General features: G+C 36.1%; 1 protein-coding gene across 4 annotated transcripts in view; it reads left to right on the top strand.

The window, feature by feature from the left end:
- TRPC4 (transient receptor potential cation channel subfamily C member 4) overlaps nucleotides 1-18,489 on the top strand; it is a 225,262-nt gene that overhangs the window by 108,996 nt on the left and 97,777 nt on the right. For all 4 annotated transcript variants that reach the window (XM_005585691.5, XM_074021882.1, XM_065533164.2 and 1 more), the window contains one exon: nucleotides 4,144-4,662. In XM_005585691.5, coding sequence (XP_005585748.1) covers nucleotides 4,144-4,662 — 519 coding nt within the window. The remainder of the gene's footprint in view (nucleotides 1-4,143; nucleotides 4,663-18,489) is intronic.

The raw sequence follows: 18,489 nt of genomic DNA, 5'->3' as shown, positions 1-18,489 counted from the left end.
CAGCAAACCACCATGGCACATGTATACCTATGTAACAAACCTGTACTTCTGCACATGTATCCCAGAACTTAAAATACAAAAATAGTAAAAAAATTAAAAAAATTTGCCAAAGTAAAAACATGATGCATTTGACCATGTGGGAATAATTTCGGGCCAGAATGTTTCAATATTCAGAAATGCGTTAATATAATTTGCCATACTTTTAGGACTAAGGAGGACAATTATATGATTATATCCATTGAAACAGGAAAGGCATTAGACAAAATTCAACACTCATTTTTGATAATAAATAAGAAATTATTTGTATATGGCATAAATATAATAAATGAAACCAAGTATAATTGCGGTGGCCGGACAAGTTGGTGTAAGTGCTTAAGAAAACTGTGTGACAAGAAAATTCCATCCCAATATACAGGATCAACATACACGTACATTTTCCTCTCATTTTCAAACCAGAAATAAAATGTGCATAAGAGCAATATTCTTAATGGCCCCAGCCTGCAAACCACAAAAATGTCATCAACGATGAAATGAAATAAAATAGCAATTGAAGTATTTTGCAGAATTGAGAAAACAGTTTTTGCTACTAATAAGAAGAATATATTTCAAAGAACTAAAGTTGAACAAAGAAAGCTAGACATAAAGAGCACATATTTTGTGATTCTATTTATATAAAATTTGAAAAGTGCGTGGAAGTAACTTATACTGATAACCATTAAATCTGTGAGTGTATCTGAGAAAAGTAATAACTGAGAAGAGTAACAAGTGGGAGGCTTGTGAGGTGCAGGCACTCTTCTAGGTTTTAATCTGGGTTGTGTTACCTAAGCATATTCAGATTTTTAAAAGTCATCAAGCTGTATATTAATATTTATGCATTTTGGTATATGTATGTTATACTTTAATAACAATCATAAAATGAATAGTGACAGCAATGAATCATAATATATTAAATAAAAGAAAGAATTCATGGGGTCACAGCAATATCCAACAACAAAAAGGAGAAGAGGGAGAACTTTCATACGTAGAAGAATGCAATATAATAAATGTAGAAGTGATGAGAGAATAAGAAAACCTCAGGCTTTCAAAAACCATGTAATAATTGATGTAGGCATGTAGTTAGTACTCCATAACAGGCAATTATTTTCTTAAAACACTTTTGTTCGGTTTTTATTGTCTTCACGCAATCGGAGAGGATGCAAACCTGTCTCCTGAGACCTAGATAAACATTAATATTTTGCCTGCCTGGCTGAGTCAGGGTCCCAGCAGAGTCCCCCGTGGAGTCCAGCTAAGACAATCAGTTCCTGATGTCTAACACTCTATGACCAGCTGGGTGCCAGGCAATTAGTGGTAAAGACAACATATAATGTTAAATTTAGAATACATTTTAGAGTAAGAGTAAGCTCTAAAATAATTATAATTATATAATTTAAAAATAGTTATTTACTATATTAGTCCATTTTCACACTTCTGTAAAGATACTACCTGAGACTGGGTAATTAATAAAGGAAAGAGGTTTAATTAACTCACAGTTCCATATGGCTGGGGAGCCCTCAAGAAACTGATAATCATGGCAGAAGGCAAAAGGGAAGCAAGGCACATCTTACATGGCAGCAGGAGAGAGTGAGAGCAAGAAGGGGGAAGTGCCAGACACTTATCAAACAGCCAGATCTTGTGAGAACTCTCTATTACAAGAACAGCATGGGAGAAGTCGTCCCCATGATCCAATCACTGCTCACCAACTATATCCCTCTATACATGAGGAGTACAATTCAAGATGGGATTTGGGTGGGGACCCAAAGCCAAACCATATAATTACTGACCAATCAATTCTTATGAGTGGATCTATAGAATAGTTCCACTGAAAAATCATTTTCAAAAATAATGTTTCTTATAAGACATAAAAATTAGATACATTTATAGTTATAAATGTTCTTATATTTTTAAAAATTAAAATATGCAATGGTTTATTGAGTATTAAAACTCAAACAGCAGATTTATTCTTGGTATATTCTCACATATTTTAATAAACTTACTATATCTCTCTTTAATACTTTTACACTGTTATTTTTTGAAAATAATGTGTGCTATTCAGTATGGATATATTATACTTATTTTTAAAATAAAATTTTCTGCAACATTCTACAAAGATATATTTTATGGCTAATACATTTCAAATTCTTAACAGCTTAAAAAGCATAGAAATACAAGATGAAATTGTACTGAATCCAGAAATTGCCTGCAAATTACATCTGTCACTTAAATATACATCTAATATAGGAAATTATTTAGTTACATTGTTTTGTCTTCCCTCATTGTCTGCCACAGAAAACACTAAAAGTACAGTAGTCCCCTCATATCCAAAGTTTTACTTTCATCAGTTTCAGTTACCAACACTCAACTGTGGTCCAAAAATATTAAATTGAAAATTCCAGAAATAATACATAAGTTGTAAATTTTGTACCATTCTGAACAGCACAATGAAATCTTGAGTTGTCCCACTCAGTCTTACCTGGGATGTGAATTCTCACTTTGTCAGGTAGATGCACACTGCATCCACTTGACAAACCTTAATCACTTAGGAGCCATCTTGGTTATCAGATTTCCTGACACGAGATTGCAGTGCTTGTGACCAAGGAATCTTTATTTACCTTCATAGTGGCCTCAAAGTGCACAAATGTAAAACACTATCTTAACAGGCAGTGTGGTCACCCTAGTATTCACAGGCACATTTCAAAAAGTGTTTATTACCATCTTCACTATTAAATAATTGCATACCTCTGTAAAGAAAATTTTAAACAGATCATTTCATTCCTATTATCTTTAGTGTTTCTGGTGAAACCAAGGGATATCCTATATGGCCAGATGACTTTAAAATGTATGTAATTATCCTCATATAAAAATGTACCTATATTTAAAAGTAGCATTAGTGAAATGTCATCATGGGTGTCATTTTTCTCCACATGGTTTTCCTCTGATCCTTTTGTGGTTTCCTTCATTTTTCCAGCAGCATATTTCAATGTGGCGTGCATCATCATTTTTTCTGCCATGCCTGTTTAACTGCCCTTATGTAGCATTTACTTTTCATAAATGCCTCTATGGCTTTGTGCCAGCGAAAATAAAAAACTAAAAGTGCTAAAGCAACATAGTGCAGTGCAATTCACTCGGGCTTGGGTGTCAGACAGGTGAATCTGTGTTTATTATATAAGGTCTTTAAAGTATATGGAAATTGCAGGTCAAATTGCAGGCCTTCCACTTACTCACTGAGGAACTACATCCATAAAATGTGAATAATAAAGGGTGAGGGTTAATGTACCTAGCAGATGCTTACTAAATAGCGGCTATTATTATTTTCATCATTACCATCCCTAGAGTATAACCCAAAGGAAGTCATGCATAAACACATCGGTGACCTGACTCAGTGGAATTCACATTGCTGACTTGACTCAATGCTTGGCTTATTTCTAATAAAACGGTAATGCTAGCTATGGAGCACCTCTTGTCATCTGGAAAATATACCCGAAAAGCACAGATGAAAGGAGGAAGCATGAGGCCAGCCCACTTATTTTTATTGCCACATTTAGTCACTAGGCTGAATGATAGGAAAGCAGAAGCTAAAACACAGTAAAATCAAACAAAAGACAAGACCTAATTGAGGAATTAAAGGACTTCTACTGCAGAGAAAGAGCTTGGGTTTAAAACAAATCATTAGCTGTTTTTGAGTGTATTTCTTGATTATTTAGGACGTCAACATCTCTGAGAAAGCAAAGCAAAGGTTGTCAGCCAGAACACAAGTTGGGCTTATTTAAAAGAAAGAAAGACTTTCATCAAGTAAAGTTTCCATAACCACCTATTTTAAAATGCTGTAAAATGTCATAACTCAGATTAAAAAAAGAATAATGTATCATATTGGAAAGGTTTTTTTTTTTTCCCAATTTTGTGTCATCTTTTGTAGGGGAAAAGGCCATATCTCTCCTGCAAAAAAAAAAAAAAAAAAACAAAAAACAAACAAACAAAAAAAAACTGGCCAAAGGCATATGAACCCTGTTCCATATTGCTGTAGCATGGTATATGAAATTCATGGGCTTGAACAAGTGAATAAATATTCATCACCTCTGCCTTTTTTTTTTTTTTTTTTTTTTTTAGGTGCCTCCTATACTGCTTGATAAGCAGTTCTCTGAATTCACTCCGGACATTACACCAATCATTTTGGCAGCCCATACAAACAATTATGAGATAATAAAACTCCTGGTTCAGAAAGGAGTCTCGGTGCCTCGACCGCACGAGGTCCGCTGTAACTGTGTGGAATGCGTGTCCAGTTCAGATGTGGACAGCCTCCGTCACTCCCGCTCCAGACTCAACATCTACAAGGCCTTGGCCAGTCCCTCTCTCATTGCACTGTCAAGCGAAGATCCTTTTCTCACAGCCTTTCAGTTAAGTTGGGAGCTTCAGGAACTGAGCAAGGTGGAAAATGAATTCAAGTCGGAGTATGAAGAGCTGTCACGGCAGTGCAAACAATTTGCTAAGGACCTACTGGATCAGACAAGAAGTTCCAGAGAACTGGAAATCATTCTTAATTACCGAGATGACAATAGTCTCATAGAAGAACAAAGTGGAAATGATCTTGCAAGACTAAAGTTGGCCATTAAGTACCGTCAAAAAGAGGTGAGTGTTGCCAGACTTGATCCATCAAAATGCCATAGAATTTAATCACACACAGTGAAGCAAACTGCTACTCACAAAATTAGTTTTGAGTTTTAGAGCATTTTCTATTCAGCTGTAAGTGGATGACATTTATTGTCTGCTGGATTAATAATTATGAATCACATTGAAGAGTGGTAATAAATTGTTTAATAATTGATGTTTTTGGCCTCTGTGTTAAAATGTACACATTGAGTACGGTATAATGGAAAAGCTAATGAATTTTAGTATGTCCAGACTGAGATTTCTGGCTCTGCTATTTATAAGTCTTGTAACTTTAGAGGGTGACAGATAGATTTCCTTAAGCTTCAGTATTCTCACCTGCTTAATGGATTTTATATATATATATATATATATATATATATATATATATATATGATTCAGCCCTCTGTATCAGCAGGTTCTGCATCCTTGGGTTCAATCAAATGTGGATGGAAAGTGCAGCATTCATAGGATGTGGCACCTTCATATATGGAAGGCTGATTTTTTCCTATCTATGGATCCTGTAGGGCCAACTGCTGCAGGGCTAGAGCAGCCATGGATTTTGGTGTCTGCATGAGGTCCTGGAACCAATCCCCCACAGGTGCTTGGTGACAGCTGTATACATAGACAACATTTTCCTCATAGGTTTTTAGGAAGTGTGAAATATGTGGATGTATGAAGACTCTTAGTAAATTATATAGTATTGTTTTATTTATATCAATAAATACATTATTATAAATTCTTAATAAAATAAAATACTTTAGTACAATAGCAGATATAAGTACTAAAACTTTTCTCATGTCTTGCTCAGTTTTTTGATTTGTCAGGAATAAGAAACCAAATAAGTTCATTGCAAGGGAGTAATAAATTTATTGTAAAATGTCCATAAATTAAAAATGCTATATTAAATAATGTAATCTCATACCTCTTAACCTTAATCGCCCAGCATAATTGCTTTGTGTTTGAGTGAGTTCTCAAAAGACTGTTTACTTCTATCTGAAGAAAATATTGGTTCTCTGTTCACCCTTAAATGATAGCAATTTTCTATTCCAGAACAATACTTGGAAATGCTATGTAAGATGAAAAACGAAAAAGAAAAAGTAAAAGACTTCTAAATTGTAAAATGCACTCAGTTTCTCTTGAATTTGGCCTTGATGATCCCATGTAAGCCCTGGCTACTTTGTGTGTTGCTACTCACTAAATACTCAAGGCTCAAGATGCCTGAATTTGCTTTCTCAATTTTTTCCTCTAGTTATGTGATTAGTTAAGCTGATCTGGTTGTTATGGGAGCCAGAAATAAGGTGAAATGAACTTTTTTCTTAATAGTGAAGTGAACAGCTTCTTTTGTGTCCGTTCCCTCTAACTCTAAAATCACCTTTGCTATTTTGAGTCCATGTCAGCAGTATTAACTCAGTTTCTTAGGTTTTTATGTTTTAGACTCAGAGATCTAACATTTTAAATGAACTAGAATAATTTTACTTCACAACGATAAGCTACATTGATGAAAGATGTTCAAAGTGGTAAATGGCAAGATAAGAAGTCATTATAGACTTTAGACTTGAACGATATTGAGATATTAATGTGGCCTGAATCTTCTTAAAGGTCCATATTAGCACAGTAGTATGCTTTGCTTTCTTTAATTTTTCTTTGGAGAAGGGGTTTAAAGAATCGACACGATGATTGCAAAGATTTTCTCTTATGCCATAGCTGTTAGTGTTAACATTATCCTACAAACGTTGAATGGAATAAAGTTCCCAAGATGTGCAATTCATGAAATGAAACAGAAAACCCAGAATCAGCCTGCTCTGCTCACCTGTTGCTCTTTAGGTCTCTCTGCAGCCAGTGAATGAACTCAGATTTATTTTTTGCCTGCACTCATTTTGGTCATGCCATCAGAGCTGATTTAACGTCATCTTTGGCCACAATAACTTTTGTGAAAGCCTGGGAACAAAATACTCATAAACTCCTTTACCATATCCTCATAACAGAATGCTGTCAATGATATTACATTAACTGGCGCTGCCAAATTCCTGTCAAAGAGTTGTTCGAGATAGAAATTGTAATTTGAATTTCTTGCATATTTATATTTTTAACTAAAAAGCATTTAGTACACTTTGGTCATGTATTAATTTCCTTAATAACTCTTTCAACATGTATTTCACAGAACACATTCCAGGCAACGCACGGGGCACTTGGGATTCCCTGGTGTCAGGTCTCTGCTCTCATACAGCTTATAGTCTATTAGGAGAGACAATAAAACATTGGATATATGTTCTTCATTTTGTTCCTGAACCACTAAAAATGTTCTTCCTTTCTGAACATGTTTTCTTTGCTTATGTTCTTCTGTATAAGTATAAAAAGTGCATTCAATGTCAAAACCTATGAAAAAGCCATAACTCTAATCCCATCTTCAGTATGTAAGAAGCAAAGCAATGCAAGACATTTGATAATTTCTAACATTTCTCTCAAGACGTTTGTATTCTTGCTAATATGGAGTTATGGAAGGGTGATAGAGCCTAATAACACAAGATAAAAGAGAGCAAAAAACATCTAGCATGTAACAAAAAAATAAGAATTAGTGCTATTTTTTAAAAGATAATTTTCTTCTAGATATGGTGTCTTGCTATGCTGCCCAGGCTGATCTGAAACTCCTGGGTTCAAGCAATCCTCCCCAAAAGATACAATTTTAAAAGACATTGTATGGTATTTTTTTCCTTTCAAAATGTTTTGAGATTTCAATGGAGAAAAAAATGAAAATGAAATCTTACACAGTTGTTCTGGAGTATCTTGCGTTTACTATCAAAGAGCATGTTTTTCTCAGATTGATGATTTTCCCAAAGCAAAGTAACATTGGATAACTGATAGCATAATTTAAAAAATTCAGGAATAACATTTTACTTTCATATATACTTTTTAAAATCATAAGTTGTATTTTACAGCATGTATTCTTAGGTTATTCAGAAATTATTAAATTCATATATTAAAGGTTTTCTAGTAAGATCATGTGCCTTAAAGAAAACTCTGCTTTAGCATGTCTTGCTTCATATCTTTCTTACCAAAAGTTTTCCTTGATTTGGTCTAAACAAGTCTGAGGTTTGTCTTTAGTCCATCTCTCAGGATTTAGAATGCTTTCTCATTAACCTTCATTCACATAGCTAAGTCCTGCACACTTTTTAAAGATCATCTCACGTCTTGTCTCACCCCAGGAGCATTCTATGAAGCAAACCCCTCCGTAGACTCTCTTGGATAAATGTCCTCATTATACACACCCTAAATTGCATTGTGTTATTACTTTTCCATCTCCTCCTCTAGGCGGTGTCAGGAACACATCCATCTTACTCACCAGTCATACTGTAGCCCCTGACATACAGAAGGTGCTAGGTGATGAATGCACCTGAATGAAGTCACGGATGCTCTTAGATCTGGATGGTTCCCTGCATGTTTCTTTGCCTGAATAAATTGCACTGTTTAGTTTAATCTCCTAATAACAGTTTCCTTATGAATCAACATATTAAAACAATTAATGTTGCCAGGATCTGATTGCAGACTTGTTCTGGCACTTCTCTAATTTCATCCAAAGGGAAAGCTCTGTGTTAATTGCATGCCATAGATATTTTTACATTTTCATTTTATATATTCTTTCTAAGCAGTAGCATCATAGAAAGAAGAATTTTATTATTTCTATTAATTCTAGGCTAATGATGCTGTAATTGTATTGATCATATATTAGTAGAACAAACATCTTGTATCAATTCAAATGAATGTATTTTAGCAACTGGGTTAAGTTGTTTGCATTGTTTATTATATTAAACCTCCAAATACACTTCTGAAGTATGAACTATTTGTTGTTGGTTTTTTCATGAAAAAGTCAGAGTCACAGAGGGTTATATAATGTGCAGTGTTACTCTGTTAAATATTGGGGCCAGATTGCAAATCCAGATCTTAACTACAAAAACTTTGCTCTAACCATCACACCATATTGCCTCCACCCAGACATCATCCTACCGAACACTGGGTAAACCTGAGAAAACTGAAGCTACTAGCCTAGTTTCGTTGAGCACATGAATTTATTTTATGACTCAGCTCCCCTGTAATGAAAGCTTTGCATTTCAATGTGAAGTTTTCTTTGTTTTCACATTGTGATGAAGGACTTGATTTCTTCAGAGAGTGTGAAGCCTGCTTTTCCTTTCTTTCTTACTCCACTTTTATGTTTCCATGTCAAACAAAAATCTTTCAAGTACCATTCTGCGATGGGACAGGTTTAAGGTTTAAGGTTGCTCCCTTGACCAAGCACTCCCATCCCAATGTCAATCATCTAAATGAATAATATCAAAGGAAGCTGGAAACAAAAAGCATGTACTCATACCCTTAAAACTGATTCTTCCCCTGAGTGTAACATAAAGGCGAGGTATGACTGAGGACATGTCTTAGACAAAGAACTTGTCCTTTGGATTCTGGCATGATTTTTGCAGATGCAGAGTCTGTGGCAGTTAAAATTACTTTCATGTAGTCGTTCCTCTTGCCTAATATTTGTAAGATTACTAAAGGTGAATGGGAAGCTTAATGCACTTCTTAACTATTTTTTACAGCAAAGACCTTCCCTAGTTTTAAGTACACGATTCACAATATTGTGAAGTAACTAATTAAGAGGCAGAGTAGCCTAGATGTTGAATAACAATAAAAGAAAGGAAATACATTATTCTGTTTAAAAACATTACAATTCAAACTCTCTATAGCGTTTCAAATTTAAGTGAAAAGTAATCTCTACACAGTAAATAGTATAAGATATATATATGTATATATGTGTATATGTGTGTATATGTGTGTGTGTATATATACATATATACATATACATGTATACACATATACATACATATATACATACATACACACATATATATATAGTCTTTCCCTTTCATGAAGGTGTTTCAGCAGCTTTGCAACATTAGCTTAAACTTTGGAACTAATCTGGGTTTTGTCCCATACATTAATGGGATTGTTGAAGAAGGAGAAAAATCAACATTTGAACAGCCCTCTGGCTCATGACCTCCTAACCTTCTGTTTATCCAGTGTTGGGGGAATGGAGAAAATATGAAGAGATTCATGTCAATCAGACACTATCCATGGCATGGTAAACTAAATTGATTTGGAATATTCCAGAATTACAGGCTCCTTAAAGCTCTCTTAATCTCAAGATTCTTGGTTCTGTTTCTTGATTTATTTCAAACCCCTTGATATGAAAGCGAGAAACAAGACTGCTGTCAGAAAGGAGACAGGGGAGGTGGGGGAGAATCTAGGGACACAGGAAATACATAGGGTATAGTCTTAACAATCAAGGGACACCTTGGGTGAGAGTTGGGGTGCATCGCAAGAGTGCTAAACCAGTTAAATAACAAATAGAGCAGACACTGCAGACTGTGTTTTCTTAAAACTGCCTAGAACCATACTTGTCTGTATATCATGGCCTTCATTTTATAAACTCTTTTTTGATAAGTTTATCAAGCCAACAGGTTAATTCAAATTTTATTTGAAAAGGCAATAAATAATCATTTAAATCCAATCTTACTACAATATGAACTTCATATTAAAAATCAACCAACAAACAAATGAAAAATACCACTCATGTTCTTTATCTACCTGATATCTACATATCTGAGATCTATAGCAAGATGTCATTTTGTGCTTCTGTTAGCAGTTGAGGGACAATAACATCTCTCTCTACATATTTTTTGATTTGAAATTCCTAACCTTCAAGGTTGTACCCTACCCATCTTTAAAAAAATCACACAGATAAGTTAATGATAATGTTGCATCCTTGCTATCTCATAAGGACCTTGGATTGGTGTTGGGAAACAGTGATTCTCTCCTCCTAGATCCAGTGGATTTTGGTGTCTGGTCAGCAGTCATGCTAGACCTTTGCACTTGCTACAAATTTGACAGCATAGCTGACCATTTAACCACTGACTGTCTTCATCTTTTGTTTTTCTCCTTTTTCACCCTTGTTTAATCTGGGATGTGTAAAACATACCTTTCGTATTTTGTTATGCCTGTAGCTGACAGAGTATATATAATTTGGGGAAAAATATCTCTTGCTATGAAAAGTTTTAAAAAATAAGTTTGAAAATCTCATGCTGGCCAGGTGCAGTGGTTCACACCTGTAATCCCAGCACTTTGGGAGGCCAAGGCAGGCGGATCATGAGGTCAGGAATTTGAGAGCAACTTGGCCAACAAAGTGAAACCCCGTCTCTACTAAAAATACAAAAATTAGCTGGGCATGGTGGTGGGTGCCTTTAATCCCAGTTACTTGGGAGGCTGAGACAGGAGAATTGCTTGAACCCAGGAGGCAGAGGTTGCAGTGAGCCGAGATCACGCCACTGCACTCCAGACTAAGCAACAGAGCGAGACTCCATCTAAAAAAAAAAAAAAAAAAAAAAAAAAAAGTCATGCTATGGAGACTTTTTCTCATGGGCATCAAATAACTCAGAGAAGGAGAGCAAAGAGACTACTGGGAGAAACATGAGAGAAAACACCATAGTCCTTATGGTGTTCCCCTTCATAGCTGAGTCATTTATGTAAGTAAAGTTGGTAAAGCCTTTTCCTTAGTTTGGTTTTCTTATTTAACACACTGGGTTATCTGAATGAGATTCAATTACCATGTCCTTTTCCCTTATGCTTCTTCTATGTTTAAACTGCTTTGAAAAGATTCATGTCCTCCAATGTGCCTTCAAATACCACTTTCTCTGAAAAACCTTCCCTTAAATTATACCCCGGTTAAAATTAGTTATTGTTTTCCCTTTGGTATGGTAGAAACATTCCTTTATTAGAAATGTTGATTTTTCCTTTTATTATTTGTTTTCACATTTTGCTTCTCCAGTTGAATGTCTTGCCTCTAATATTAACCTCCTCCAAAACATTACTCACAACACTACTAAAGGTTTTTGTTTTATTTTATTTATTGGAAAGGCAGATCTAGGAAAAACTTTCCCAGTTATACAATTGAAAATCCCAAGCCCAGAGAAACCCTCAGTTTGGGTGACTGTAAATCTGATCACTAGAGTTCTGTGTTAAGCATTGTAGTGTCTATCACATAAAGTCCAACTGCCACAGCAGTCTTATGTAGATTCTGCCTAAATTTTTCAGTTTTACCTTTCTTAATGCCCACCATCACTGCTTAGAGTCTATATTTCAGCCAAGTGGGAACATTAATAACATTGTTGCAGTATTTCCCCTTCTAGGCCTTTATATCAGGCATCTCTTGAGGTCGGCCCTATTTCTTTGTTCATCTATTGCAATGGGTTTCATCTGGATCATATTAGCATCACCTGGGAAGTTTGTAAACACTACATTGCTGCATATATCCCACTTTCAAACTAGTTAAATCAGAATATCTGGGATATTCACCGCATCTTTGAAACTTTCTGAGTTTCAAACTCTCCAGATAATTCTAATGTGCAATCAAGGTTGAGCACCACTTAAAATTATCGATTAAAGTTTCGCCTCTGACTTCAAGCTTCTGTAGATTTCCTTGACTCTCTCAGGTAGAGAAGACAATGGCTCCCAAATGTGTCTGATTATCAAACTTGCCCGGACAGTTTTTAAACATAGCACTTTGCATGCAGAAATTTGCCTTCAATAAGTCCTTGCACTCATGACATCCCATGAAACTTATTTCAAATTTTTCCCATCTTTCTCCTCTCCTCACTGTCCACCCTGCCATTTCCTTACTCTATTATGGCTTCCCAGAACCAGAAGCCATCCTCTCTACCTACTGTACATCCTGCTCATCTCTCAGGACTCTCAGAGCTTTCATTTCTTTATTTTCCCTATCTTCAAAACGAAAGAGTCTGGTAGGAAATCAATATCCTATTTAAAATGGAGGAGTAGACCTGGGGAATGGAAAGACAACCAGGCAGGGAATTATTGATGGCTGTTGATCGGCACATAGAAGGAAAGGGCTCATACATTAACATTTTCCCTGTCCTGGGAAAAGTAGACTAGGGCATAGAGAAAGGAAACCTCTCCATTCGTAGTACATACACAATAGACAGATCTTCTTCCATGTAAGTTTCTGATCATCTAAAGGTCTAGGAACTATGGGGAAAATGTTTTAATGGTATCAAGTAACTCATCTCTCTGTGGTTCAAATAGAATATCATATTAAAAGTAAAAGAACAGGTGGGTTGTGGTGGCTCATTCTTGAAATCACAACACTTTGGGAGGCCGAGGCAAGCCAGATCACTTGAGCCTTGCAGCTGAAGACCAACTTGGGCAACAAAGCAAAATTCCGTCTCTACAAAGAAAAAACAATTTAGCTGAGCATGTGCCTGTAGTCCCAGCTACTCGTGAAGCTGAGGTGGGAGGATCACCTGCAGCCAGGCAGGTTGAGGCTGCAGTGAGCCAAGATTGTAGCAGTGCACTCCAGCCTGGGTGACAGAATGAGACCCGTCAAATAAATAAAATAGAATAAATAAATAAATAAGGTCTATGAATTGGATATAATGCTCTTTTCTGTTCGTAATCAAGGATGTACCGTTGGACAACTTATCCTTTGCATTTCTATTTTCTCTTCCCTAAAATAGGTTGCCTTGTGAAGATGAAATGTGATAATGCAAGTACAGAGCTTAGCATATTTCCCTGCATATTTGCTCATGAAAGAGTGGCTATCTATTATTATCTGTTATTATTATTATTACTACTACTACTATTTTTTGTCTGTTCCTGGGCCCCCAATATGAAAGGCTAAGCATATGCAGAAAATGCATGATTTTCTGATTCCACTATATACTATGCAGCAGAAATTGTAGGCAAGTGTTAGCTTCATCATTGAACATTTTAATACTTGTTATAAACATTCAACTGTTTCTTGTGGGTTACATTACTATTTTGAATATCAAAAAGAAGTTTCGGCTGGGCACACTGGCTTACGTCTGTAAGCCCAGCACTTTGGGAGGCCAAGGCAGGCGGATTGCTTGAGCTCAGGAGTTTGAGACCAGCCTGGGCAACACGGTGCAACCTTGTCTCTGCAAAAAAATAAAAATAAAAAAATTAGCCAGGCATGGTGGTGTGTGTCTGTACTCCCAGCTGCTTGGGAGCCTGAGATGGGAGGATCACTTGAGCCCAGGAGGTTGAGGCTTCAGTGAGCCATGACTGCACCACTGCACTTAAGCCTGGGTGACAGAGTGAGACCCTGTCTCAAAAAAAAAAGAAAAAAGAAAGGAAAAGTTTGTTTTTCTTAAGTCTATTGGTATAGTAAGTACTCCAAACTATTTATATTAAGATATATATTGTCACCAAAACAGTAATAATATATACTTCATCCCAGCCTTTAATAACTCTTCCCAGTATAGGCTTTCAAAGCAACTTACATTGTGTAGTACATACTTGATATTAACTTGCCCATCTGAATGGCATTTTAAAATATACTGTAGGCATTCGTTATGTATGTCCTTTGAACCTGACTGCTACACCTCAGAATCTTAGCTATAGTCATAGAAAGGATTTTCATACATGAGACTACACTGAGCGATGTGAATTGTGAAGTCTGTAGAAGAAAAATAGAATGCAGAATTCCTGTAGCTTAGTTTTCTCTCCTGCTGTTCTGTAGAGCATGCTCAGTGACTGATTGCTGAACCTCTGCCTCTCTTTTCTCCATGGTTGTGCACACACCTGCCGTTGCTAGGCAGAGGCAACATGGATCACAGAATCCCTAATGCTTTAACCCCACCCCCTCCTGGGGACCAAACCTCTCAGTCCTGCCACTCTATAATGGCAGAAGCAGATGCCTATTCAGTACTTTTCAGACTGGGTCATGAAACTATGACAAGTCATTAGGCATTTAATTTAACACTAGGTTTTTAGAGCTTGGAATTCAATCGGCATGAGTGTCTTTACAGCTAATTAAGTTACATGTAGCCACTGTCTTCTAATTCCTATCTGAAAGTGTTTTGTTTCTCACAGTTAAATTTGAAATTGTGTGTGTCCAAAACATTGTATAAATTTGTCCTTTCAAACAGCACTGTTTAAGAAGTGACAAGTGTGTCTTATAAAGCATAAAACAGCAAATTTTAGTTTTAAATTAGATATAAAAACTTTGATACTGCTTTAAACAAATATTTAAAAATATATGTTCAAGGAACTGTACTCTTCTATTCACCTGAGAAAATGTACATAAGCAGCTCTTTATGATACAGCTTTCATTTAGCAAAAACAACAATCAAAAACATTAGGCTAATGATAATATCTTTGATAAACTGCATTGTGTATTGGATACCTTCCCTTGGCCCTCAAATGAATTGCTTTTCAGCATAAAACTGGTACTTCTGACTATGATGATTGACAAGAAAGAAAGTGCTAGCAATAAGATCATTAGGTTTCCATTATTCAGATACAATCATGTAGTTTGTCAGTGACGGAGAAGGCTTTCTCTTGTTTCTGTTGTAAAAATGTTCACATTTATACTTCAGGGTTATTTTCTCTTAGGTCATTATTTAGTGACCCATATTTTCTCTGTCATTCATCACAAAGCACAAGAATTGCCAGCTTTTAGAGTTACGGGCTTAACAGCTTATTCTATTCAACATATTTCCTGGAAGTCTTTTGGAAGTTTATGAAACTGAAACGTTATAGTTCTCAAGAAACTTGTTGATTTTGAGATATAAACTTCTGCTTAAGTTCTCATAAATTACTCATATGAGAGGGAACATTTTTACTTATTCCTCACCCTCATTAATCTTTGACCCTGTTAGGCATAGTCATAATTTTTCTAAATGGAGGTTAATTCTTTTGTTTGAATTTTTAGAAACAAAGACATACAGTAAAACTCTCTAGGATTGATGATGCCTGTGCTATAATTTGGTGATTTGTGATTCTGAAGCTGAATTCTGAAGCTGTGTGTTTCCAGATGGCTTCTAGGTGGTATAGAACAGGGAAAGCAATCACATAGCTCTATGGTTTTGTTTCACACCCTATTCCCTTTCTCCTTCGGAGTGCTAGGGAACATGGAGTGGCATGCCCTCTGCATGCACAGAAGGAGCAAACTAAGCCCATCATCCATGGTTCCTTGCTAGCTCCCTTCTTGTTTGTAAAAGCCTGCTGAAAAAAAAAATTCTTCACAACACTGATACAGTGTTAAATGATGGACGTTGTTGTTGTTATTTTTCACAGCACCGATAAAGTGTTAAATGATGGACCTTGTTGTTATTTTTCTCCATGCCCTTATCGATGAACAGTGATTTTCCCAGGCAACTGTGGGACATGTAGCCCTGAAACCTCTTTTTGCCCTTTTCTTTATTCTCTTCTTTTTATCTTATTAATTGCCAATTAATAATTGTACTTATTCCTGGGGTACATAGTGATGTTTTGATACATAGAGTATGTAGTGATCAGCTCAGGCTAATTAGCATATCCATCATCTCAAACACGTGGTCCTTCTCTTTGACCACCGGGATGAAGCTGGAAATCTTGCTGGTAGCTAAGACAGGGAGCACGAGAGGAGGCTAACAGAGGGGATTGGAGCTCCCACCACAGAGATCTTCTCTCTGTCTCTAAATGCAATTCCACAAAAAGTGTATTTTTGGTGCAAAAACTAAGAATGGCAAAACGAGAAGACAGCAAGCCCCAGGCCAAGTTCAAATTTCTTTCAGAAGTTTCCTACAACCTGGAATTTTGCTCTTGCTTAGATAACAAAATGAGATTTCCAAGAGCCACCTTATTGAAGCCCAGGAAAATATTTCTAACCTTGAGATTTTATGGGAGACTTTCCTAAAAATAAAACATCTTAATTGAGTTTCAGTGGAAAAATAGGATTTATTCAGGCAAAGAAGTTAGAAAAAGGCATATGGGGAAGAAATACTTTGTGCAGTTTCATGGAGGCAAAGAAGAGCATGAAATATGGAGGCACATTCAGTGACCTTTCCGTCCTCATTCCAAACCCACGGCCTCTACCCTCACTTTCTCTCTATTGGGCAAGTGCGGCTGGCTCCTCTGTTGGTGTCAGCTCATATTATCACCTTCTCAGTGAAGACTTCCAGAACACTCGATCCCATTGGTATCCTTTTCTCCCACCCATTATTCCCTTTTATATCACAATTTTATTATCTTTGCAACCTTTATCAAAATCCAAAATAATTTTATTTATTTGTGTGTTTATTATCTATCCTCCTCCACCTGTATCTAAGTGTTATCTTATCTGATTTGATTATTAGTGCAATTTCAGTCCCTGAAACAGTGCTTAGAAATATACTAAGTGCAAAATAAATGATCATAAATCAGGGTGGACAGAAGGTGAAATTAGGAAAAAACACCAAGACTAGGTCATAAAGACCTAGGATCGGCAATACCAAGGAACCTGGTTTTTATAAAATGCTGTGATATTTTATCATGATTAAATACGTAGATCAATATTATCTCTATTATTTTTTGAAACTCCTATTCTTCAAAGAAGAACTCATTGTCTTTCTCTTTGTGTCTGGTCCTTCTATCATCTCTGTTAAAGTAGAAGGCACTCCCAGTTACTTATGTTAGATATCTGAGAGTCATCCTTGATTATTTTATATGCATCATCTCCAAAAGCTTGATGGGGTAGAAGAGAGATAAATGCAAATTGAGAGATGCTGGCTGATTTCCCTTCTCTTGAATCAGAGCTTGCCTTGTCTACCTGCGTGACCCATAGAATGCAACAGAAGTTTTTTGGGACTCACTGTTTTTTGGGACCGGGTCTCACTCTGTCGTGCAAGCTGGAGTGCATTGGTACAGTCTCGGTTCATAACAACCTCTGTCTGCTGGGCTCAAGTGATCTTCCCACCTCAGCCTCCCAAGTAGCTGGAACCACAGATACATACAACCACATGGGGCTAATTTGTGTATCTTTTGTAAAGACAAGGTTTTGCCATGTTGCCCAGGCTGGTCTCAAACTCCTGAGCTCAAGCAATACACTCAACTTGGCATCCCAAAATGTTGGGATTACAGGATTGCTTTGACTATTTGGGCGTTTTGTTCTGTTTTGTTTTTGGTTTCCTATGAATTTTACAGTTGCTTTTTCTAATTTTGTGAAAAATGACATTGGTAGTTGAATCTGTAGTTGCTTCAGGCAGTAAGATCATTTTTAATTATATTAATTTTGATCTGTGAGCATGGCATGTTTTTCCATTTTATGCCATCTACTATTTCATCAATGTTTTGTAATTTTCCTTGTAAAGATCTTTCACCTCCATGGTTAAATATATTCTTAGGGTTTTTTTTGTACCTTTTGTAAATGAAATTGCCGTCTTGATTTTGTTTACAGCTAGACTGTTATTGGTGTATAGAAGTGCTACTGATTTTTGTACACTGGCTTTGTATATACTGAAATTTTGTTGAATTCATTTATTCAAATCTAAGAGTTTTTTGGTGAAGGCTTTGTGGTTTTCTAGCTGTAAGACATGTCGTCGATGAACAGGGTTAATTTTACTTATTTTCCAATTTGGATACTTTTTATTTTTTTCTCTTGCCTAATTGCTCTTGCTAGGACTTCCAGTACTGTGTTGAATAGGATGGGTAAAAGTGGCATCCTTGTCTTGTTTTAGTTCTTAACAAGAATGCTGTCAACTTTTCCCAACTCATTATCTCATTGTTTCATTGGTTTGAAATAAAACAATTACCTCTGGCTAGATCCTACTCTTTCTTCATGATGTTAAAAGTGGGTCTTAATAAATTCCCCCTCATTTCTCAGGTTAGACTGGTTTTCCCTCTTCTGTGTATAGAGCATGTACATTTACCACATTATATTATAATTAATTGTTTTAGTCTCTCCCATTCATGAGACTCTGAGTT

This window comes from Macaca fascicularis, chromosome 17 (assembly GCF_037993035.2).
Source record: "Macaca fascicularis isolate 582-1 chromosome 17, T2T-MFA8v1.1".
Classification (NCBI taxonomy): Eukaryota; Metazoa; Chordata; class Mammalia; order Primates; family Cercopithecidae; genus Macaca; species Macaca fascicularis.
This window is presented reverse-complemented; position numbering and strand designations above follow the sequence as displayed.